General features: G+C 37.6%; 1 protein-coding gene across 2 annotated transcripts in view; it reads left to right on the top strand.

The window, feature by feature from the left end:
- Positions 1-25,771, top strand: part of ntng2b (netrin g2b) — a 107,360-nt gene that overhangs the window by 71,432 nt on the left and 10,157 nt on the right. The window contains exons 9-37 of one of the 2 annotated variants that reach the window (XM_047372963.1): positions 1,747-1,860; positions 2,961-3,047; positions 3,140-3,247; positions 3,414-3,515; positions 5,250-5,354; positions 5,571-5,645; positions 5,864-5,950; positions 6,170-6,232; positions 6,554-6,652; positions 7,741-7,815; positions 7,921-8,037; positions 8,158-8,256; positions 11,638-11,739; positions 11,997-12,104; positions 12,273-12,374; positions 12,622-12,723; positions 13,423-13,524; positions 13,782-13,889; positions 14,052-14,153; positions 14,290-14,397; positions 14,554-14,655; positions 14,800-14,916; positions 15,053-15,154; positions 15,890-15,967; positions 16,109-16,186; positions 16,275-16,382; positions 18,789-18,896; positions 20,794-20,868; positions 23,767-23,934. In XM_047372963.1, the coding sequence (XP_047228919.1) occupies positions 1,747-1,860; positions 2,961-3,047; positions 3,140-3,247; positions 3,414-3,515; positions 5,250-5,354; positions 5,571-5,645; positions 5,864-5,950; positions 6,170-6,232; positions 6,554-6,652; positions 7,741-7,815; positions 7,921-8,037; positions 8,158-8,256; positions 11,638-11,739; positions 11,997-12,104; positions 12,273-12,374; positions 12,622-12,723; positions 13,423-13,524; positions 13,782-13,889; positions 14,052-14,153; positions 14,290-14,397; positions 14,554-14,655; positions 14,800-14,916; positions 15,053-15,154; positions 15,890-15,967; positions 16,109-16,186; positions 16,275-16,382; positions 18,789-18,896; positions 20,794-20,868; positions 23,767-23,934 (2,901 nt within the window). Of the gene's footprint in view, positions 1-1,746; positions 1,861-2,960; positions 3,048-3,139; positions 3,248-3,413; positions 3,516-5,249; positions 5,355-5,570; positions 5,646-5,863; positions 5,951-6,169; positions 6,233-6,553; positions 6,653-7,740; positions 7,816-7,920; positions 8,038-8,157; positions 8,257-11,637; positions 11,740-11,996; positions 12,105-12,272; positions 12,375-12,621; positions 12,724-13,422; positions 13,525-13,781; positions 13,890-14,051; positions 14,154-14,289; positions 14,398-14,553; positions 14,656-14,799; positions 14,917-15,052; positions 15,155-15,889; positions 15,968-16,093; positions 16,187-16,274; positions 16,383-18,788; positions 18,897-20,793; positions 20,869-23,766; positions 23,935-25,771 lie in introns of both variants that reach the window. The other variant, XM_047372962.1, reaches the window with a different exon arrangement.

The following is a 25,771-nucleotide window of genomic DNA, read 5'->3' as shown; positions in this document are numbered from 1 at the left end:
CCTCAATGATGTTCATGATGGGGTCACTCACTTTGATTGGCTATTCACATTTTTAGTAGTAATCATCTCTTTCAGGAAGACTGTGGTGCTTTTACACCATCAGTAATTAGTTCATTTAGGGCTTTTAAGCAGTTCTTTTTTCAGGCTGGAATAATGATACAACATAACTCAAATTAATTTTGAAAGAAGGAATTGGGTACACAAGTTTAAACTGATATTGCATTTTCTCTCATCTAAACAGGGTTATAATTATGCTTGTGTATATGGATTATGTTGTAATCCATGTACTGTACTGTACCCTCTAATATTTAATTAGCAGCATAAAAAGAAAAACTGTTTGTGTCCATCAGTAAGCTTTGGGAATAAATCTGGCTGGATATTTGACCTTTGGTCAGCCCTGTCTGTGTTGATGTTACGCACCTCGCTGTGGACAATGACAGTGGTGTTCAAGCAGCTTCCAGTTTATGATAGGCTTAAGCCTTGATGGTTCTTGAATTGTTCTTGAACATCCAAATAAATTTGTTTTCATTGGAGGTGACAGTTTGTGTCAGATAAGTAAAACTGTGCCACAATTGAATGGGCCGCTGGGCCACTGATGTCATTGATGAGTGTACGTAAACGTCTGATCTGCTCTGTATAAACTAAACTAGTGTCACATCTCTACTCTTTTTCTTGGCTCAGTCTGTTAGCCCAAAAAGCATACAACAGAGGATCTTGGGAATAATACAAAGCCCTGAAGGAGAAGGAGGCAGAGGCAATTTAAAAATGCATTATAATTGGTATGTGTGTGCGAGGTTGGCTCGAGTTGATTAGAGTAGTTTTGTGCTCATCTAAACATAGGAAAGTACATCCATGAGAAGATGTAGCTGTATTATAATACTGTTATTTGATTCTTTAGTTGGGTATATTTTGGATGAAAAAAGGGAACAAACATTCAGACATATTCCTGGCATTCACATTAAAGCAAAAGCACGTCATACCCACGTCACACCCACAGTAAAAATGTAGCAATGAAGGAGCTGCTTAAGCCCCTCTGACTATCACAGCCGTTTTTTACCAAACCCTGGGCTGAGACCTCCAATGGGCCAATCTGCTATCTGACTGAGAAAAAAAGACAAAAAGAAAGAAAACAAGGTCTCAGCAGAAGACAGGAAGACGCTTTCAGGTATCTTTACCTGCTGCAGTATAAGCGTAATTATGAAGTTTTTATTGTTCAGGCAGCGGAGAAAATAGCTGGTAAAATACCTCACGAGATCTCTGTTCTTGTTTTGTTAATTACGATTTTGGTTTCTCAGTCTCCCACAAGTCCATACATGAGAGTCATGGACACAAAGCATCAAGCTTCACTGAGCATGGGCAAGACAGGGAGGAAGAGGAGGAGGAAGAGAAAACATCTAAAACGACACGTATTTCACGTAAATGTAGTGGTAGATTTCTCTCAGTGCAGTAACAGTGCGCTATTTAAAAAAAAACAATATTATGGACGCTGACAGCACAGAGTGAAAAATGGCCCTATAAAAACTCAAGGTCAAATCTATATAAATTCATCTCTTCACTGACAAAACAGTCTGTCATTCAGAAACTTTTTGACACCAAGAGTATCATCACATTCACTTAGACAATGACTGAAGGTGAGGTGTTCGAAATGAAAAACAGAAAGGTGAGCGACAGAGGTTTTGAGAAAGGGGGAAATAAATTTCACCTCCTGTTGAGGATTTTGGTATAAAAGGTGTTGCTATGTATTAGGGGTCCACAGGTCTGGAGAATTCCAACACAAGACTTACGGCCACAAACCAACATCTTCACCTGGACATGAAGGGAGGAGGGAGGAGGAGGAGGAGGGACATGCAGAGGCAAAAGGTATCCATTTTATATGGAGAGCTGTTGTTTTAGTCATATATACAGTATATCTATATATCTATGGATATATATATAGGAGCAGGCATCTCTTTCCTACTGGCAGTGGGGAGTATTTATTGTATGCATATCTTTATTGCAGATGGCTTTAGACAAAAAATAAACAAATCTAGCAGATGGGAAATATTGAACTACCATACAAGACGCTCGGGCGAGCTTTATTTTGAGGAACATTATACATTTTTTGAGGACTTGAATGAGAGATCAAGAGACAATTTTAGACTTTCCTGCTGTTCAAAACCTGAACAGACATTTCTATAGAAATGTCTGAAACATCCTTAACTATCATGCAACAATGGCTGTAACGTCATCATTTAAATGCAGATGTAGGCTCCACATTGCATCAAAACAGCACGTAGACAAATAGCATAGGCTGCATCTGCAATTTATTATCTGGAAACCATTAATATCTTTGTACTGCAAATATTTTTTCTATCAAGGGAACAACGTTTGCAGCTTACATTGGCAGAATTACGTAGAATTTAAAAGTAAATGTTTATTTGGTTTATTTGGTCTGCTCTGGATACAGCTTTTAGAGTCATTGTCCAGACTGTTACAGAGGAGCCATAACTGAACACTAAGTGGGGGCAGAAACTGTTAGCTGCTGTAAAAGTTGTTAGAGCTGGCTATATACAGTGCTCAGATGAGACACATCAGTGTTTGCTAGCTCACACTGTCATCATAAATCAGTTGCTACAGCTACCAAGATTAAATCTATGCATTCTGGTATTCCACTTTCATTGTCTGATAAAAGCAACTTTAAAATAATTAGCTCATCATAAAAACAAGAGTTTTCTGCAAAGCTGATTGGATAATTAATATTTTTTTTTTTTTTACAATGATCAACCCATTCACTTTTCCTTAAATTGAGTAACTTTAAGTCATCAATCATTCAGTGTTGAGAGGGCAAAATTGCTATGCAAAACATTAAATTCCACATCTTACCACTGTAAAGAGCCAAAGAAAATTAAAAGAACTATTGTAATACAGTATATAATATTGAAATTATTTTTGCTATTTCAGTTAACCTTATGATTTTTCAGACCTCCACAAGTCTGAAGAGTACACACATGAAACTGGTGGCCACAAAATACCTTCGTCTGTGCATAGAGAACATGTTGAAATGAAAGGTATACCTCATCTTTACATGTGGGGGCAATATTACACTGAAAAGTACATTGTAAAAACTTTTAAATTCATTTTGCTTCTTATAATAACTGAGGTGAGTCAGACCCTCATGCATCTATGGGACACATGCTAGAGACTCATGGACATAAAACAAAAACCTCCACTGGGCATGAGGAAGACAGCAACGAGACTGAAAGAACAGGTACATTTTAATTTAAGAATAGTCATTTAGCTGCTTTATCACCACAAGTTAAACTTGACATTTAACAGCAGAAAATGACCCTCTGACAGAAAAAGGGCAGGGATGCATCTCAGTGTCTGCTTACTTCCTGGCTTTCTTTATGACAATGACAACTGTGGTGTGACAGTTTTTGAGGAAGAGGCACATCAACCGCATGGCCACAAAACACCTACCTCATCCGAGCCACACGGGGAGAAACGTCATGAGCAGGAACATGAAAACATAAAAGGTATACGTTTGGTTTTTGGGTGTGTCTCATTTTAAAGCCGCTGCTGCACTGTTCATCTTGCCATGCCGGGTTGTGTAACTGAATGTATAATTTATAACACACTACCGGTCAAAAGTTTTAGAACGCCTTTCTCATTTAATGGTTTTCTCTAATGTTTATGACTATTTACATTGTACGTAGATTCTCAATCAAGGCATCAAAACAGTGTATGAACACATATGCAATTATGTAGCAAACAAAAAATTGTAAAATAACTTTAAATATGTTATAATTTAATTTTAAAGTAGCCGCCCTTTGCCGTAATGAAATATTAATCTTTAGCCGTCTCTCAATGAACGTATGGGAAGTTCTTTCAAGACTCTTTGGACCACCTCAGAAGCTCTTGGAGAGAATGCCAAGAGAGCAAAGTAGTCGTCAAAGCAAAGGGGCTATTTTGTAAAAATCGCAAATATAAAAATGTTTAGAATTATTTTTGTCGGGGAAGGACTGTGGGTCGGACCAAAGCGCAGACAAGAGCTCGGTAGCCGCATCATAGTTACTTCCTTGTTTATTCATAAAAGTCCAAAAGGTAACAAAATACACTGCAGGGATGAAACAAGGACTAGATCAAAACTTGCGCAAACCTGCAGGTACTCATAGCAAGGCATAGCATAGTCCAAACGAAGCATAGGTATCCAAAGCGTAGCATAAACGAAGCATGAACAAAGCATAGACATAAAAACGTAGCATAGAAACGTAGCATAAACGAAGCATAGACATCACCAACATAGAAACAAGGAAGCAGCGAGGAACTAAACAAACAGAACAACTAATATACACAGAGCACAGAGAGGGGAACAAAAGGCAGGTAATCAAAGAAACAGGGAACAGGTGTGACAAGGAACAGGTGAAACAAATACAAAGGCTGAGGATGGGTGAAAGGACTGAAACAGAAAACACAAACTAAGCAAGAGAATAAATCAGAGGAAATAAAGAACTAAAATAACTATGAACTAAAGTAAACAGAGAAACTAGAGGGGAACATAGAAACAATAACTTAATAAATAAACAAAGAGCCATAAGGAGAATCAAAATTACAAAATAAACCAACAAGTCCAAAATGTCACTCCATGACAATTTTACATTTTGTTTACCACATAATTCCATGTGCGTTCATTCACAGATTTGTCTCTGGTGAGAATCTACAATTTAAATAGTCATGAAAATAAAGAGACCCATTAAGTGAAAAAGGCGTTTTAAAACTTTGACCGGTAGTGTGTATATACATACACACTACCGGTCAAAGGTTTTAGATACTCTTTCTCACTTTAGTTTGTCACTTTATTTTTGTGACTATTTAAAAAGTCACAAATAGTAAATAGTTGAGAAAGTGTATCTAAAACATCTGACCAGTAGTGTAGATAGATAGATAGATAGATAGATAGATAGATAGATAGATAGATAGATAGATAGATAGATAGATAGATAGATAGATAGATAGATAGATAGAGAGATAGATAGATAGATAGATAGATAGATAGATAGATAGATAGATAGATAGATAGATAGATAGATAGATAGATAGATAGATAGATAGATAGATAGATAGATAGATAGATAGATAGATAGATAGATAGATAGATAGATAGATAGATAGATAGATAGATAGATAGATAGATAGATAGATAGATAGATAGATAGATAGATAGATAATAGGATGTTTTGAAGTTAATAATGATAATTGTGGCATTTCAGCTCACACTAGTTACGAAGAAAAAGTACATCAGTCTCATGGCCACAAAGCAACAACCTCATCAGAACATGGAAAGGAGCAGGGTGAAAAAAACACAGAAAGGCAAGGTATCTTTATAGGATGTGACAGAAAGAAAGTTTAATGGTTGCATTTTATGCTTGAACGCTAGTTTATTTCTGTAGGAGTCAATGCAAAGTTAATGCTATTCTTGAAAAAGATTAACTTCAAAAATCAAGACAAACATAGGGAGCTGAACCTTTTAAAATTATCTCAAAAGATCTTTTTCGTTTTTGGCAATGTTCGTGAAAACCCCGATGTTCCAGTCTTCCACAACCACGAGAACCACGGACACAAAACAAGCTCAGTGGGGAATGGGCAGGAACACACTGACGAGATAGGTATATTGTTTACTTGTGGGGAGATTTCTTTCTCATTTTATTAAAGTTATTAGGGAATACATTTTTTTTTTCCTGAAGGGAAATAAACATAAACATCATTTTCTAAAAGAAACTGAAAAACTGGATCTGAGGATAAATAACAATGAAAGATTATTTTTAAGAAATATACAGGGTAATTAATTTTTCTGATTTTGTTCTTTTCAATCATGTCTTGTCAGACACAAATGGGCACGAAAGTAATGTCCACGTTAAACCCGCTGGTCATGAACAGGAGGAGCATCCAGGCAGAACAGCTAAAATCAAAGGTATCAGTTTAGCATACAGTTGTAAGATTGTTTTAATAGATAGGCACATGTAAAAGTTTAAAAATCAAGGTTGCAAATTGTCTTTCAGTCGCAAATTGATAACAAACTACTGTTGCATTACTTAAATACCATTAATGTCACCCCTGTGGTATATTATGACAGGGATAAAAGGTGGTAATATCATGGTATATGTTGTGTGTTGCTAACGATGTTTATCAGTCTCCCATACGCCTCAGCAACAGTTTCATGAAACTCATGGTCACAAAGCTCCTTCTCAGCAAGGTGAGGCAAAACATCCACAGAGAAAACCTTCAGACAACTTTCTGTCAATAGATCCAGGGGTGGAATAGCCATGCTGTAGTTAGCTGAGTTTCCCCAAATCAACAGCCAGCTCACTGTAGTTGCTTGTTTTCCACCTCAGCTCTAGTTTCTTATATAAGTTTACCTGATGATCCTAATCTTTCTATGTTATCATGAGAACGCATGATGACCCAATGATATTAGCTGCCCCCAAATGAAGTGAACAAGAAACTGAGAAATAAAAGGGTAATTTTCATATTATGGATGATTTTAGAATAATATTAAAATCATGTGTTGTCTTAGGCTACAACACATCTGGGGAACATGCACATGGGGCTCTTAAGCATCAAACATCATCTCATCATGGGGAGGAGCACAGAGAAAGACAAGCTGAAAGAAAAGGTAATTATTTTAGGTGTAGTGGTTAGCGCTGCATTATATAGTGGAAGTGTAGTGAGTGATGTAGATCAATTATTATGGAAGACTTGAAATGCAAGACATGAAAATTGCATGAGATGCGTTTTATAAATTGGAGCTTTTTTCCTGACACAATAACTGGTTAGCTGATAATAACATATTACACATGACTTTGGTTTTTCACATTTTAATAACAAATATATAAAAAAATTAAGTTCAAACCTTTTGCCACATGGACCAAAATCCTTAAGTTGCTCACAGTCCACAAATACTCTTCTTTTTTCAAATTATTCAGTTAATTTATCATAAAACATTTGATTTTTACATTTAAACTATAACCTAAACATGCATTTTTTTTATGCATTGAAGAAAGTAGTCTGAAAAACTTTCTTCTCATTTTTTGCTGAGCAACAATTACGGGATATGGGTCACTCTGCTTGTAAATAAATAAATTGGTGCGCTAAGTCTTCTTTTGAATATAAATCGCTGGATGTTTAGAGGTTTACTTACTATTAACTTAAAATGAAAAGCAAAGGAAATTATTAATAAAAGACAAATGTGTCCATATGCATCAAAAGCCTGTGCTTGCAGGCTAGATTTATGTTTCCATTGTCGAATTGCGGTGTGAGAGGTTGAAGTGGATGGGTACATCCTCGAAATGTACTTTGGAAGTCCCTGCTATTTTCCTTTCCAAAGTAAGGCATAATGATAATACGTGTTTTGCCGGTCTACTATGTAGTGTTAAAAATGAACTACTGAACTAAAGATGAACAAAAAATGAACTACTACATTTTTCCTTAATTTAATATGGACTGTACTGATTTCTGAGATTTTGATTCTCATTGCAGAAGAGAACCATGCTGATAAATATTTTTCACATGCTCACAAGTTGTGAAGTCTGACAGAAAAAGTAAATATCCAATCCTAAAAAAATTAGACTGCAAAAAAAGAAGAAAAAAATCACTTGCCTTTCAGGGCTTCCATAGCTTTGCCAATATGTTACACCTTGTAAAAATGTATGAAAGTAGAAATAGCCTCCTTTTTTTGTATTAACAACAACTTTGATGAGCCAGACCAGCACACATCTGTGGAATATGCACATGTAATTCAAAGTCAAGCATCATCTCATCATGGGGAGGAGAGAAAAGGTAAATCACCTGTAGTATTCAGAGCATAATAATGTTTGCTTGATGGCTGCCAAATGTTGCAAAAAAAACAACAAATCCTCAAAATTTCTGTTATGTTTGTGATAGCTGTTTCAGTCCCCCACGAGTCTGATGGACACATTCATGAGATTCACAGCCATAAAACATTAACTTCGTCTGAATACGAGACAGATAAGGGAAGTCATAGTAATACTCAAAAGACAGGTATCTATTTAACTTGTGTTGGTGGCAATAGTCTTTTTATATTAGTGTGCATGCCCACCAGAACAAGCAGAGGGTGATGTGAATGTTTGCTCCTTATATTAATGAACATTATTGCATCAGTCTCCCAGATGCATGAGGGGCACGGACAAAGCCACAAAACAACAGCCTCACATGGACACGGAGAAGACGGGCATGGACACAATAAAGTAGAAAGGACAGGTATATAGTATGGATGTAAATGTAGCAATGATTTGAAGCAGGATTGATAAAAACATTCAAAAAGACAAAATGCCCCACAACCTTGTCAGATTTTGTTACAATAGAACCACAAACCTTAATGTTTTTTTTTTTTATTGAGATTGCATGTGATGGAGCAACAGCAATCAGTGCATAATTGTGAAGAGGAAGGAAAAGGTTTAGATTTTTGTATGAATAAAAATTTGAAAAATATGCCAAATGTTTTGGATCATCATTTTTGAGTGTCTGATTTGCATAACTAGAGACTGAAATATTTGTCCATACCTTATGCAAAAAAGCTCAAGATTTGTCAAACTGGATGGTGTCTATAAACATAGTTTCTAAGTATTGTCAGAGACTCTGAACTGAACTGTAACACATGAGTATAATTATTCTAAACAAATCCACTGTAGCTCTAGCTATATGTTTAGAGTTGTGGTCCTGCTCGAAGGTAAAGTTCTGACCCCAATCCAGTGTTTAGCTGTATCCATCTTCCCACCAGCTCTGTGAGGCTCCCCTGTCTCTGCTATCCAGCTGGGACAAAGCAACCCCACAGCATAATGCTGCCACTACCATGTTTCATAGGAGACATGGTAGTTCCCCGGTGATGTGCAGTGATAGTATTCTGCAAAGCCTAGTGTTTTGCATGTAGTTGAATAAATTACATTTTTGTCTGACATAACCAGAGCACCGTCTTTCATATGTGTCCCCCGCATGAGTTGTGGTAAATGGTTCACGACTTTCTTTTAACAATGACTTTTTTGTGACTGTTCAAAAAGCCAGATTTGTTGTTGTGTTGAAGGATTTTTTCACCTGAGCTGTGGATCTCTGTGGCTCTTCTAGATTTATAATGGGTAGTTCAGCTGCCTCTGATTAATGCACTCTTTGCCCTGCCTGACAGGCAAAAAGTGGTCAACTATGTATCCTTTTCCATTCACTTCACATTTATGTGCTACTTAGTGGAGGTCTATAGTTAAAAAATCCAATTAAATACACTGAAATTTGTTTTTGTAACAGAATTTTCTGATTCTGATTCTGATTCTGAAATGAGAAAAAGCTGAAAAGGTATGCATAATTTTTTAAGGCACTGTAAATTTATGAAAAATAAATACTTATAAATACTGGTATACTTTTCGAAAGTAGTGGGAGCCGTGTATTATTGAAGTTATATTGATCGATTGTCACAATATTAGGTAAATAATAAATAAATATCCCAAAAAAAGTGCCACTGAAACATAAAAAGTATAATAAGCTGAAAACGTAGATGGTATTCTTAATTGGCAAATGATTTATTTCAAATCCCCACAAGTCTAGTGGACATGTACATGGTAGTCATGGTCAAAAATCAACAACCCCACATGGACATGGAGAAGAGGGGCATACACACACAAACATTGAAAGCACTTTGAGTGCCTTGTTGCTGAAAAGCGCTATATATATAAACTTGACTTGACTTGACTTGAAAGAACAGGTACGTGTCTTAAAAATCGGGAATAGCCATAAGTCGAAAACTGTAATGTTTATACTAGTCATCTTCTGCTTATCTGGGACTGGGTCATGATGGAACAGTCTCAGCAGAGACACCCAGACACTCCTCTTCCCAGATACCTCCACCAGCTCTTCTGGAGGGAACCCAAGGCGTTCCCAGACATAATCCCTCCAGCGTGTCCTGAGCTGTCCCCTGGGTCTCTCCCTGGTGGGAGGTGCCTGAAACATCCAGTGGCATCCAGGCATCCAGTGGGCATTCGAAATGCAACCTTGGCTGACTCCTCTTGACGTGGAGGAGCAGTGGCTCTATTCTAATTGCCACCCTGTGGAGGAAGCTCATTTCAGCCTCTTGTATACGGGATCTCAATGTTTTGGTCATGACCCAGAGTTCATGCCCATAGGTAGGTGAGTGTAGGAACGTAGACTGACTGGTAAATTAAGAGCTTCACCTTTTGGACAACAGACTGGCACATTACTGCGCCAGCCGCACTGATCTGTCTGCCGATCTATCATTTCTTCCGTCCCGCAATCTTGAACAAGATCCTGAGATACTTGAGGCAGTAACTCCCCTCCCATCAAGAACCATGGCCTTGGACTTGGAGGAGCTGATTCTCATCTCTGCCACTTTACACTCAGCTGCGAACCACCCTAGTGCATGGTATAGGTCTTGGCAGGAGGGAGCCAGCAGAACCACGTTATCCGCAAAAATTAGAGATGAGATCCACTGGTCCCCAATCCCGACCCTCTCTGGCCTTTGGCTGTGCCTAAAAATCCTGTCCATAAAATTTATGAACAGGACTGGTGACAAAGGGCAGCCCTGCATGAGTCCAACATGTACCAGGAACTGGTGCGACTTAAGGGCGGCAATGCGAACCAGACTCCTGCTCTGCTTGTACAGAGACCAAACGGCCCCTAATGAAGGGCCTGGACTCCGTACTCCTTGAGCACACCACACAGGACACTATAAGGGGCTCGGTTGAATGCCTTGCGCCAGGTCCGCAAAGCACATGTGGAGCGGTTTGGTAAATTCCCATGAACCCTCAAGCACCCTGAGAAAGGTGTAGAGCTGATGGATGAAAACCACACTGCTCTTCCTGGAGCCAAGGTTCAACAATTGGCTAGACTCTCCTTGGCACAGGTATTCCTGGGGAGGCTGAGGAGTGCGATCCCTCTGAGGAGTGCGGGACCGCCACCCCGGTCTGTCAGTCCAGCGGCACTGTTCCCGACCGCAACACAAGGTTGAAGCGGTGTATCAGCAACAATGGCTCCACAACATCCAGAGACATAAGCTACTCGGGGCAGATCTCATCCACCCCCGAAGCCTTGCCACCATAGAGTTTTTTTAACCTCCTCTGTGACTTCGGCCCGAGTAACAAACAACCCCCACCCAATCCTTTTTGCACTGGTCCCTTATGGTTCCCCGTGCAGCTGGTGGGCCAACTGGGGAATGGTCACGTGTCTCTCGTTCAGGCTTGGCTTGGCCAGGTTCTGTAAGGACTGACCCGGCCACCAGGCACTCACCAACGAGCCCCAACCCCAAGCCCGGCTCCAGGGTGGGGCCCTGGCTCTGCCGTACCATGTGACGTCTAATGTCTCATTTTTGTTGTCGTCCTGAAGGGTCCTAAACCACTCTTTGTCTGGCCCGTTACCCAAACCCTGTTTGCCATGTGGAGACCCTTCCAGTGGCATTCAGCCCCTGGGAACATAGCCTTATGGGTCATCCAAGCACTCAAACCCCTCTGCCACGTTAAGGTGGCAGTTCATGGAGGGGTAACTCTAATGTTACTATTAAACATATACATTTACTGAAACTCACCCTGTATAAGTGAGATAGATATGTATGCAAGCATTTATAAATGAAAATGTGTATTTCAGATCCTCATGAGTCTCAGACCTATGTATATCATGGAAACAAATCAACTACCTCACATGGACATGGAGAGATGGAGCATAAACACAGAAAGGTTGAAAGTACAGGTAAATATTTAGATATAGAGTTAGAACTTTTTGGAAACTTTTCAAAATTTAGAACATATATTGATTTATAAAATGTATCCCCTAAAGGGCTAAAAGCTACAACAAGCTGAGATCATTTACCTGTTATTTTGAAGTTATAATGATGGATGGTTACAATATTAAGTAAATAAATAACCAAAAATGTGCCACTGAAACCTAAAAAGTTCAGTAAGCAGAAAACGTTGGATGTATTGTTAATGGCAAATGATTTATTTCAGATCCCCACAAGTCTAGCGGACATGTACATGGTAGTCATGGTCACAAATCAGCAACCCCACATGGACATGGAGAGGAGGGGCATGCACACACAAACATTGAAAGGACGGGTAAATGTTTTCAAAAAACAGGGATAGATATAAGTCAACAGCTATGATGATACTAATATTGAATATATAAATTACGGTAACTGAAAGCCTGTGGAAAATAAATGCACAGAAAGTAGACATTTATGCAAGCGTTTATACTTGTAATGTAAATGAAAATATGTATTTCAGATCCTCATGAGTCTCAGACCTATGTACATCATGGCCACAAATCAACTACCTCATATGGTCACGGAGAGACGGAGCATACACACAGAAAGGTTGAAAGTACAGGTGAACATTTAGATGTAGAGTTAGAACTTTTTGGAATATTTCAACAATATTAAGTATGTATAGATTTATAAAATATACCCCCAAAAGAGTTAAAAGCTGAGATCATTTACTTGCTATTTTGAAGTTATGATAATGGGTGGTCACAATATTAAGTGAATAAATATACAAGAAAGTGGCACTAAAACCTAAAACGTTCAATAAGTAGAAAACTTTCCATGTATTCTTAATGCCAAATGATTTATTCCAGATCCCCACAAGTCTAGCGGACATGTTAGTCATGGTCACAAATCAGCAACCCCACATGGACATGAAGAAGAGGGGCATACACACACAAACACTGAAAGGACAGGTACATGTTTTAAAAAAAACAGATACATACACCACCGGTAAAAAGTTTTAGAAACACTTTCTCACTTAATGGGTCTCTTTATTTCGTGGCAATTTACATTGTAGATTCTCACCAAAGGCAGCAAAACTATGAATGAACACACATGAAATTATCTAGTAAACAAAAAGTGAGAGATCACTCTAAACATTTTTACATTTTAGATTCTTCAAAATAGCCACCCTTTGTTTGATTACTGCTTTGCTCTCTGGGCATTCTGTCCATGAACATCTTGAGGTGTCACCTGAAATAGTTTTCCAAAGAATATTGAAAGAAGTTCCTAGAGGTGCATTTAGAGACGGCCAAAGGTTATTATTTCAGTCATCACAGCAAAAGGCAGCTACTTTAGGGAATCTAAAATAAAAAACCTTTAAAGTTATTTTACAATTTTTTGTTTGCTACATAATCCCATGTGTTCATTCACTGTTTTGATGCCTTCAGTGAGAATCAACGTACAATGTAAAAAGTCATAAACATAAAGAAAACCAATAAATGAGAAAGTGGTTCTAAAACTTTTGACTGAGAGTGTATTTCAAAAGCTCTAATGCTACTAATATTAAATATATAAATTTACTGAAACACCCTGTGAAAATTAAATACACCAAAAGAACATATTTATGCAAGCGTTTATACTTGTAATGTAAATGAAAATATGTATTTCAGATCCTCATGAGTCTCAGACCTATGTACATCATGGCCACAAATCAACTACCTCACGTGGACATGGAGAGATGGAGCATACACACAGAAAAGTTGAATGTACAGGTAAACATTTAGATATAGAGTTAGAACATTTTGGAAACTTTTTAAAAAATGAACTATGTGTAGATTAAAAAAATATACCCCCCAAAGGGTTAAAAGCTACATCAAGCTGAGATCATTTACCTGTTATTTTGAAGTTACAACGATGGATGGTTACAATATTAAGTAAATAAATAACCAAAAATGTGCCACTGAAACCTAAAAGGTTCAGGAAGGAGAAAACGTTGGATGTATTGTTAATGGCAAATGATTTATTTCAGATCCCCACAAGTCTAGCGGATATGTGCATGGTAGTCATGGTCACAAATCAGCAACCCCACATGGACATGGAGAGGAGGGGCATGCACACACAAACATTGAAAGGACAGGTAAATGTTTCAAAAAACAGGGATAGATATAAGTCAACAGCTATGATGATACTAATATTGAATATATAAATTAACTGAAACCCTGTGGAAAATAAATGCACAGAAAATAGACATTTATGCAAGCGTTTATACTTGTAATGTAAATGAAAATATGTATTTCAGATCCTCATGAGTCTCAGACCTATGTACATCATGGCCACAAATCAACTACCTCACATGGTCACGGAGAGACGGAGCATACACACAGAAAGGTTGAAAGTACAGGTGAACATTTAGAGTTAGAACTATTTGGAAACTTTCAAAAATATTATGTATAGATTTATAAAATATACCACCCAAAGAGTTAAAAGCTACAACAAGCTGAGATAAAGTTAAGTAAACAGAAATTGATTTATTTCAGATCACCTCAAGTCTAGCGAACATGTACATGGTAGTCATGGTCACAAATTAGCAACCCCACATGGACACGGAGAGATGGAGTATACACACAGAAAAGCTGAAACTACAGGTAAACTTTTAGATATATAGTTAGAAGATTTTGGAATTTTTTCCAAAATATTAATATATATATTTATATATTTATAAAACGTACCCCTTAAAGATTTAAAATCTACAGCAAGCTGAGATAATTTACCTTTTATTTAATTGACAATGGTTATTTCAGATTCTCACGTGTCTCACACTCATGAACATCATGATCACAAAGCACCAATCTCACGTGGGCATGGAACAGCAGAGGATTCGCACCGAAACTTTGAAAAGACAGGTATATTTATTACAAGTAGGAGTTATTGTAAACTCAAATATTGCCAGATATGCAGCAGATATGCTTGCAAAAATGACCTCCCTGAGAATTAAAAAAAGAAATAGTTCTACAAACTGGTAATTTTGTTGACAATGGTTATTTCAGATTCTTTGGAGTCTCATGGACATGTCCATGGATTTGGTCAGACCCATGGTCACAAATCAGCAACCTCACATGGAAACGGAGAGGAGGAGTATCCACACGGAAAAAATGAAGTGAAAGGTATATTGGTTGGTTTAGTCAAAGTTGAGCTAATTTTGGAAACATCATCATTTTGAAAAAATAAAACCTCAAATTGAAACTCAGATAAGATATCTTTAAAATGTTTTTGTGATCGTAATAAAAATACTTATTCCAGACCCTGACAAGTCCCAAGGACATGAGACTCATGGTCACAGATCAACAACCTTACAAGGACATGGAGAGGGGGAGCATGTATCCAGAAATGTTGAGAGGACAGGTAGATCTATTTGATACAGTGCATTGCAAAAGTTTTTCAACTCCTTGAACTTTTTACTGTTTTGTAACATTACAATCACAAACTTCAAAGTATTTATTGGAATTTTATGCTGTAGGCCAACACTGTCTTATTTGTGAGGTGTTTGGAAAATAATGCTTGGCTTTCAAAACAAAATCTGAAAACGGCAGAGCTGATTTGTTTTAGGGAAATATTCTGCGCCACCTGTTGCTGTCAGAAGTTAACTAATTGTTAAATAGAGGCCACTTGTGTGTATGAATCAAGCCACTGTTGAACATTTTGGCATACATAAAAAACACTGTGTGCTAAACATGGTGGGGGCTACATTATGCTGTGGGTATGTACGTCAACAAAGACAGGAAAGTTTATGGTAAAATAGATACAATAAGATTAAATACATCCCACATAGTTAGGAATATCAGAGTAGAATGGGCTGAACACAAATGCATGTCGCAAATTAATTTTCAACTTCAAAACCACGCACTACATTTTTGTGGGTCTAATCACAAAATCCAAATCAAGTAACGTTTGTGGTTGCAACTTGACAAAAAGTGGAAAAGCTCAAGGGATATGAATACTTTTGCAGCACAATGTATAGTGGTAGTTTTGTTCTTGTTAACTTGATAGTTTATAACACCTAACATAAGGCCTAAAGTACAAAAAACAAGTATTGCAGTAGATGTTTAACTGTAATCTCAATGAGATTGTTGATTCCAGACCCTATCAGGTCTCATGGAAATGCACATGAGACTCATGGTCACAGATCAGAGCATGGAGAGGAAAGGCATATCCAAGGTACCACTTGGTTATTAATTAATGTGCAGTTTGTATAAAGACAATAGAGTCCATAATCGTTCCTCATTAGTTAGATTTGGAAGCTCCTAGTAATAAAAAGTGTTGTCTTTGCTTGTGATGACTCAGCTGCACATAATTCAGAAGAACATGTCCACAAATCCACAACTTCATCTGAACACAAGCTGGAAAGTGGAGGCCACGGGGAAACTGAGAGGACAGGTATCTGTTTTTACTTGTTCTTATAGAGACCTTCTTATAAATCAACATTTGAGCTTTACTTATGTCACTGCTGATAATGGCATTTCAGTCTCCCATGTTTTTGAGGAACACACACACAGTACTCATGGCCACAAAACAACAATGCCATCAGGGCACGGGGAGGATGGCCACAGCCACAGAAAGGCTGAAAATGGAGGTACTTTGTTTTTATGCAGTCATTGCAACGTGTTCATAGATTTACAGTAGCTGTAAACACTACATTACCTGTGATGCAGTAAAAGCAGAGTAGATAAGCATTTACAACAAATTACACTTGGCAGCTCATGGTCAGAGCGGAAAATGCATCTAAAGTTATCCCTTCAACTAAATAATTGCCTGCCAGTCAATATGAGCCCTACTGCTAAATCTTGATCTGGTATTAATAGTAGTGTCATATTATTTTATGAAAATCTTCAGTGATATTGAGGGCAAGAAGTAAAAAAAAAAGAAGAAAAACAACAATAAAGACAAAGTAAAGATGTAAAATGAAGCTTTACTCTGAACGGAGTGTTGCAAATATTTATTAATGCACTGAATTGGTATATTCTTCACGCCGCTATCATGTCTAATCAGAAAATCACCAGCTTTATTGTAAGTTTGGTCTATATTTCACAAACAAGATGTTTATATTGGCAATTTTTACTCACAAATCTGTGAATGATGGTTTTGTAGTAGTGTTTCTGCTATAGTGCCATGAAACGTTTTTGCCTACTGAAAGATTTCTTAAATGTTTCAGATCATCAAAGCCAAAAGAAAATAAGAAAACCTGATTAAATACAGATGGGAATGTAATTATTATTTCATGTATTGTGTGAAAAAGATATTCAAACCTTCATGGCCCTATGTGGGAAAGTATTTGCCTCCCAAACCTAATAACTGGTGTGCCATGCTTGGCAATCATTGCCTTCAAGTGTTTGCGATGGCAATGAGACATCACTGTGAAAAACAGAGGTGAACTTGCTGGTGTGATTCAGATCATTGGTCAGTTGCATAACTCAACTTAAACTGATGGACTCAATTAACTGATGGACAGCAGCTCCAAATCATCACACTATCCCCAACATGTTTTACTGTTGTTATAATCGTTCTTTTCAAGAAATCCTGTGTTAGTTTTACAGCAAATGTAGCAGAACACACTCCTTTCCACAAGTTAATCGTTGGCTATTTAGTCCACAGAGCATTTTGCCAAAAGTCTTGAGGATCATCAAGATGTAATGTATAATGGCTGGTATACACTGTTTGGACCATCGCAGACAAAAGACAGGAATCGTAGAAAAATCTTGGAGAAATCTTTGGTTCTGGCTCAGGATCCGCGGTCTTACGTCGCATTGAGAGACAGGTTCAAAGACGGCCATTTTTAGTGTCTTGCAACCATAGATACCCTACGGTAAATATCTGACAGTGTCAGAATTACTGTCTCAAAGTGTGGTAGCTGCTACGACCTACATCTCCTCATCTGCCAATAGAATTACAGCATAAAACCAGCATACCAAGTTGGCCTATTTTCCCCAGCCACAACTGTGTCCACATTCTCCTCCTTCTCCTTTTCTTCATATTTGTTTTGGGGAACATAAATGCCGCAACATAAAGAGCTGCGTCCTTTGCGTGTTTGTTTTGGTAGTTTCTGGCTGCACAGATGGATGGTACACACTGATGCGGCCCACGCTGATGACGTTCCTTATTGCCATATGTCGTAACCGATTTAGTAGTAAACAGTCATCATACAATGTGCACACATGAAACGTCATACCAAAGTTTATTAGATCCACATTGCATAGTCTGTTGTTGAACAGCCTTATAAGATTGCTTATAAAATCACACAGTGTGAGAAGAGAAAAGACGGGTCTTTGTGTTCCTCATGGTCAGCAGTGGGGTCTCCCATAGAGATGCTGTTTTTGGTCTTTTATGGCCTCCTGGATAAGTCCTTGCTGTGCTCTTGGAGTATTTTTGATAGGTTGGAACAGTGGTGAACCTTCCAAATTCCATCTTTTCTCCATTTATGGATAATGGCACTCACCGTGGTTCACTAGAGTCCCAAAGCCCTAGATATGGCTTTGTAACCCTTTTCAGACTGATGAGCTTTTTTTCTTATTTGTTCTTGGATTTCTTAAGGTCAAGGCATGATGACTTGCTTTCTTAGATCTTTTACCCTGCTTCATGTCAAACAGGTTCTGCTTAAATGATTTTTGGATTCTGCGGGTTGGGCAGTAATCAGGTGTTTATGTGGCTAGTGAACCTAAACCAAAAAATAAGGCTAATCACAGTTAATTCATGATTTAACAAGGAGGACAGTTATATTTTTACATGGAGCCAGGTTGGTTTGAAAAGCTTTGTTTGGTTAACAAATTGACTTATTTGAAAAGTGCTTTTGGTCTTTACTTAGGTTTGTCTTATATTAAATTATGTTTGATGATGTAAAACAAATAAATCTGACAAAAAAGCAAAAATGGAAGAAAAGGGAGCAAACATTTTCCATAACACTGTATGTCACTTGATAAAACATCCTGACTCAATCCATGTTAAATAAATACAAATTCATTTTTGAGTTGTGACTCGTTTGTAGAGCACATTGTCGCTGAAAACCATGAGAGAGGAAGAGGTGGTCACTGGACTGCAAGACACGGTACTTGGAAAGAAGACGAAGGGGAAAGAGAAAAAGGGAAAAAGAAAGGTAGAATATCATAGAGATGTAGTCACACAGTGGTTCATAACTGGTTGTACATATTGATTACACAGCTGAAGTGGGCTTATGGGATTGTCATATCAGAGTTTATTGTTTTTTGCAGCTGTTTATTAGCAGTATTTGCACTGAAGCGAAGCTTACTGTCCTGCTTAGGGTCTATGAGTGCTGTTTTGTTATCTTCCCATATACACTATGTTACAAATAGTATTTGTCTATCTACCTTACATGAACATGAGCTTTGATGACATCCTGTTCTTAAGCTATAAGGTCCAATTTGTTGATGGAGCCACCGTTGCCAGCAATAGCAACTTTAACTATTCTGCAAACATCTTCCACAGGTTTAGGAGTATGTTCAGAGTTATATGAGAAAACAAGAGTTGCAGCCTCTGCTTCAATTCATCCCAAAGGTGTTCAAGAAGGTTGAGGTCAGGACTCTGTGAAGAAGAGTCAAATTTTTTAAGCACTAACCTTCATACACCTGCAGCCATGGAAGTGATTGGAACACCATAGAATTAATTGATTTGGTGGTGTAACCCAATACGTTTGGCAATATAGTGTATAAACATATTTAATGAGATTCTAAACATGAAGAAATTAAGAGCATTTTTGAAACATCAAGTTTTGTCACATCTTTGAAGTAAAGACTGCAATGGTTGTAAAATGTAAAGGGTGGCATTGTGAGTTAGTTGCTTTTGCTGTGAAGTCACCATCTTGTTTTAATTTTTCCCATACTTATTAATCACCTGACCATTTAGAGATGAAAGTTCAATGCTCCATACACATACCATGAGTGACCCTAGTGGTCAAATATGAGACCACGTACTTAACCAGAAAATAGGTCAGACTACCCTCTTCTGGGAGCTAGTATCTATTGCATAGCATTAGATTGAGTAACATTTGCTCTAACATTTGTGTAGCCTTTACATAATTTTTTATTCAGTGGCACTAATGTGTTATATGCAGTAAAAACACATTATTTCTATTATTATTTACATACAGTGTATAAAAAGACAATGTTTTTATCCCACTGACTGACATTAATTCAGACTCAACTTTTCTAAACTTTTTTATGGCTTTCTTCAAATTTAGAAGTTGATTTCTATTTCTTTAGTATTTAATAGAGTTGCCTTTTAAACGGCATAACATGGGTTAAATGTTTGGGTTTCGTTCCCCAAGTTGCTGTTATTTTGCCCATTCTTCTGACTAAACCAATGTAACTGAGTCAGGCCCCACACACCTTTTCAGCTCTGTTTGTGTTTGCCTTAAATGGCCTTCACAGGTGTGCCCTCTTCTCAAAGTAATTTACTACATATGCCACAGTATCAATGCTGGAGTGTTATTTACTTAAAGTCCTGTGTCTTCTCAAGTGTGACGGGTGTATAACTTTGAACAGAAAACGTTCTGTTCAGTTCTGTAAACAGCTTCCTGTAAACATCCAAGCAGTCTTGAACAGGTTCCACTCTGGTTTCCTTCTTTTTAAAGTTTTACAGAAAAATTATCTTCACTGATAACAAACTTAACATGTTCTTATTTCCACACCAAACTACTGGTCTACACAAAATTAATCAAACCCTGTTTATACCTCTATAGAAAGCAACACTTGACATTTCCGTATCAATACATTTTTCCAACTAGTATATGTCCAACCAATTAAGAACAATGCAGTAGTTATAGTTTGTCACCTTTACAGAACAATTTCAACCCATTTTGCAGGTAGACTCTAGTGGGAACCCTATACGCCTCATTTCTCTTTAGACTCCTGTGTTGTTCTGACACTGTCCTCTAGGCTATACAGACTCGTGCTGTGAGAATGTAAAGTGCAGTAAAAGACTGTAGCACAGTGAATAACATGAATGTTAAACAAAGATTCCTTCACTCCCTAAAGGGCTTCTGAAACTCTTGATCTCAGGAGAGCCCCAAGTCAAACAGTTACTCGGGATCATATACGACAATTTTAAAGGTAAGAGATCAGTATTTTTAGCATGAGGTTTGAACAACGGGACAGAACAGTTATGGCTTATTACACCTTTTGGATCCTCTGGTATGAAAGCAGAACCTTTGTGGAAAAATTCCATCACATTGTTCCATGTTTTTCATCTGTTTATTTTGTTCATTCTGTCTCTATGTCTCTGTTCCCCTCTCATGGTTGTGTTCGCTTTATGTCCATGATTAAGGTAAGAAGCTGCACTGTATGTTGTTCATACTCTTGTTCAAACACCTAATCACTGTTCACCTTTTTTTTCTCCTCTGAAAAAGAATGCTTGTTTGGAAAATATGTAATTATTACTTTGAACTCACAGTCTTTAATAATTTCCTCTTCCCCTCACTATGAGCTTTCACTGTTAACTATTCACAACCGATAAATACCAATAAACCAGCATCTTGACTCATAACACTAATTTGAGGAAGAATGTCCCATTGCCTTTCCAGTCTGCAAAGTAATTGGACATTTATATTTAATTAGGCAGGTCTCCCCTACTGCTTGCATGGTTCCCTCAGTGCTGAGAGAGACAGTTTATGGTTCTCCGGCTCATTAATATTTTAGCTTGCATCATCAGTCGAACAATAATAAAATAATAATGTGATGGCTGATTAAACAGCTAAACTCAGACTTTTTAACGTGCATTTAAATGTGTATTTGCATAAACATGCCTGGTAAACGCCTCTTTAGAGGACAGTGATGCCTTGCAGCACCCTATCATAGCCAACTTCTAAAGCTTAATAAAAGCTTAAATAGGAAGTAGCCCCAGCCAAGATAATCACGGAGCGAGTGATCACAACACTGCTCCACCGTTGTCTGCGCCACCTCTGTACAATGCAGAGACCTCTGTTGCTAATATCATTAATCTCTTTCTGAAGAGAAATTATTCCAATTATTACAACAACTTACTTTTTTTAGTTTTGGTTAGCTTTAAATTCAGAAAGGCCGCTAATTTATTAAGGATGTAGAACAAAACCTGAACCAGAGCCTTTATGGACAATTTATGTACAAAACTGGTGCATGTATTGTCTTTTACTTATTTATTAGTAATTTTTGATAGAAATCCCAAGAAAAGTCATAATAAGGAGGAGGCAAATATTCAGCTTTTTTTTCCCACAGGGACACGTGTTGTCATTGATAAATTATAAAAGCTATAGGGGAATGGTTCATTATTGGCATGACAAAAGCCTAATTGTAACATTCACATAATATTTCCTGCTCTTGGAAAAGTACCTTGTTTGTTGCCCTAACCAATCAGAAGAAGGATTTATTAAATAATATTTACTTTATTTTGTGTCTGCAATGTCCATTTTTTTACTTTCTGTAGAATTTCAGCCTGTATTTGAATTATTTGTTGGACACAAGTATCTTCGTTGTTGCCCTTCTTGTTGACCAAATGTTTTACCTTACTGTGCATGCAGATGCACTCACAACCACTAAATGTCAATGCTAAGCAAGTTCTGCACTGGTGGCAACATCATTTTTCACTGCCCTGCACAATCATCAAAAAACAATGTAAATTGTCATCACACAAACTGAACAAATGCATGTTGAGAATCTGTGGTCACCTCCTCAATAAGCAGGTGCAAAAACACTCACTCATAATAATATATAATCAAAATCTACTGTATCTTCTCTATGCATTGTCATTTGTATTTACACCTTGCTTTATTATAGCATACTATATTATAACTATGTATATACACACACATGTAGACGACCCACTTTTACATATAATTCTGTGTATCGCAATATTTCTTTCTTAGCAAAGCCATCAGTTTTAAATTCATATTAAACTGTAAAATATTTCAGCTGTTCTTAGTAGTTTTTCAAAATGTCCACCTCAGATACAGTGTTTAAATAATTTTCACTAAACCTCTAGTTGGTTGGATGTTTAAGTCTCTTATTGAATTGAAAACTATGACATTCAAAAGGCAAATGTAGCTTTAAAGTCGAAGTGCGGTCTACTCTGGCTGTTAAAGAAGGCTGCAGTGAGTTATATCACCAAAAACTGTGAAAGAAAAATCTGAATACTATTATAGAAGATCTTATTAGGTTGAACAACAACTTAATCAAACTGAAGCAGTCCATTGCACAAATGAATGTGTATGTTTCATAATTTTAACCACACCACGTAGCAAGTAATAATTGCTAAAACATTTGATCACAAACTTGCATGACCCCAGTAAGTTGTTATTCTATGCATGGACGACCCATGGATCTTAAGGAGAGCAGGCTTGAAGAGGAGGACTGCCCCAAATGCATCTCATTTACATTTTAGTTAGAATCTTTTATAAAGCTTATCTAGATCATTTTATTGCCCTGCTCTCGATTGCACCCATCACATTAACCAGGGTCAGGCTGATTTTGCAGTTTTAGCTTCAGGTCCGGAAACACTGACTATACCTTTTAACTCCAATTCCCCTGTTTATGATTTTGCAACTTATAATCGAGTCATCTGATAACATAATTAAATTCCCAGGCAGAATTAGCATGCTTGAACCTACACGAGATTAAATGCACATAAATACGCGCCCGCAGAAACACACAGGATGGAGGAATTCCCTTCAGTAATCAGTGCAACACACCGAAGCAGACTCAGCAAACCTGTGAGTGTTCTAATGGATAGGGAGTGGTTTGTCTTTATGGAGACCAATATAGAGTGAGAGATGTGCCCCATAAAACGCAAGCAGAGCCGTTTATTCTTTAAACTAACGTCTAAACCTGCCTGATAAATTTGTTAGAACAGATCATTTCATATTTCTTGCTGTCACCCAGAATACAATTCTCTCCCTTTACCCGCTTCATTGAACTAAAGTCAAAATTTATACCAGTTATTCTTGAGTGCTAAGTTGTTATCTGTCTCTTTTCATTCAGACTGTGAGTGCTACGGCCACTCCAACCGCTGCAGCTACATCGACTACCTGAACATCGTCACTTGTGTCAGCTGCAAGCACAACACCAGAGGCCAGAACTGCCAACACTGCAGACTGGGATACTTCCGCAACGCCTCTGCCGAGCTGGATGATGAGAACGTCTGCATTGGTCAGTCTGCTGGGAGTCAGTGAGAGTATGCAGAGGGTAGGGGGGGTTGATGATCCATGTGTTTGTCTCAGTACACCAGCACAGCGTGAATTTCTTGTGTGTGTCAGACAGAGAAGCAGATAAAAAGATGCTGTGGCTACTTTTAAAATTAAGGCAATTACTCATATGATGTTAGTTTTTTTCTTTTAACAGAGGAATAACTGATCAACAATGCAGGGTGGAGTGTTAAATTTTAATGTGCAAAAACAAAAATAAATTTTATACCATAAAATAAATATCAGTTTGTCAGAAAATACTTTAAAATAAGCTCCAATACGCCATGCCTTCAAAATTCATGAGATTGTTATAAATGTTGGGTATTTTTTATATGTTTACAAAATTTGTAATAGGTGTGTTCTGTAATTTCTGAATAAACTTCAATATTGGCCATCAATAGCTCCCACAGTATAGGCTCCTCCACAAGTTAGTTAGAACATCTCACGTAGCACTGAACAATCCACCAGTGAAAAGTGGAAAGAGTATGACACAACAGCAAAGCCACCAAGAAAATGGCTGCCCAAATAAACTGACAGGCTGAGCAAGAGGAGCATTAATCAGAGAAGCAGCCAAGAGGCCCATGATAACTCTGGTGGAGCTGTAAAGATCCACTGCTCAGGGTGGAAAATCTGTTGACAGGATCACTATTTATTGTGGACTACACAAATCTGGCCATAATAGGACAGTAGGAAGATTGTTGAATTGTTAGAGACAATTTGTAAGAAGTACCTCTGCAGTTTGCCATAAGCGATGTTGAGAACACAGCAAACGTAAAAGCAGATACACTTTTTGGCCTACATACAAAATGTTATGCATGGAAAACTAGAAAACTAACACTCTTCACACATCACTTTTTCACATGCTGTTGGAAGTAGTTATGGGGAAGCTTTTCTTCAGCAGAACAGAAAAGCTGATCAGCACTTGTAGGAAAATGGATGAACCTAAAAGCTGGAAAATTGTGAAAGAAATTACTTGAGACTGTGGTAAGGGTTCACCTTTAATCAGGACACCGACCCTAAACATACAGCCAGAGTTACAGTGGAATGGTTTAGATCAGGGGTGTCAAACGCCAGTCTTTGAGGGCAATTTTACTGAAACATTTAGATGTGTCCTTGGTCCAACACATCTGAATCAAGTAGCTGAATAGATTCCTCAGCTTGTAGTCCTCCTAATGACCTCATTATTCGATTCAGATGTTTTAAAGGAGAGATACCTCTAAAAGCTGCAGGGCACCCATCCTCAAGGACTGGGGTTTGACACCTGTGGTTTAAATCAAAGCATATTCATGTGTTAAAATGGCCTAGAGTAAAGATTTGTGGCAAGACTTGAAAATGGATGTCTACGGACACTGTAACTACAGCAGAAGGTGGTTCCACGAAGTATTGACTTTGTATTGACTGAATACAAATGCATGCCACACTTTTCAGATATTTTTTAATTATTTCAAAAATCATGGGTCTTTTTCCTTCCTCTTCACAGTTTGATTTGGTATATTGCAAAAAAATTCAAATAAGCCATCCCAATGGCTGTAATGGGACATAATGTGAAAATAAAATATTTTATTTTAGCAAGGCTCTGTACGTGTTGTACAGAACAATATTCCCAATTTTTGTATTTCTTTGTTTTTTTCTTTTACCACAAGTACATTCAGGCTCATATGTGATTAAAAGTGTTCAGTGTTCATGGTGAGTTATATTGGATGTATCCTGAAGCAAGTGGTAAAATTGACACTTAGAATTTAAAATATACCAAACTCTCAAATACTTACGAATCCTGCAGACTTCAACAGAAAATGAGATGA

This window comes from Girardinichthys multiradiatus, chromosome 8 (genome assembly GCF_021462225.1).
Source record: "Girardinichthys multiradiatus isolate DD_20200921_A chromosome 8, DD_fGirMul_XY1, whole genome shotgun sequence".
NCBI classification, from domain to species: domain Eukaryota; kingdom Metazoa; phylum Chordata; class Actinopteri; order Cyprinodontiformes; family Goodeidae; genus Girardinichthys; species Girardinichthys multiradiatus.
This window is presented reverse-complemented; position numbering and strand designations above follow the sequence as displayed.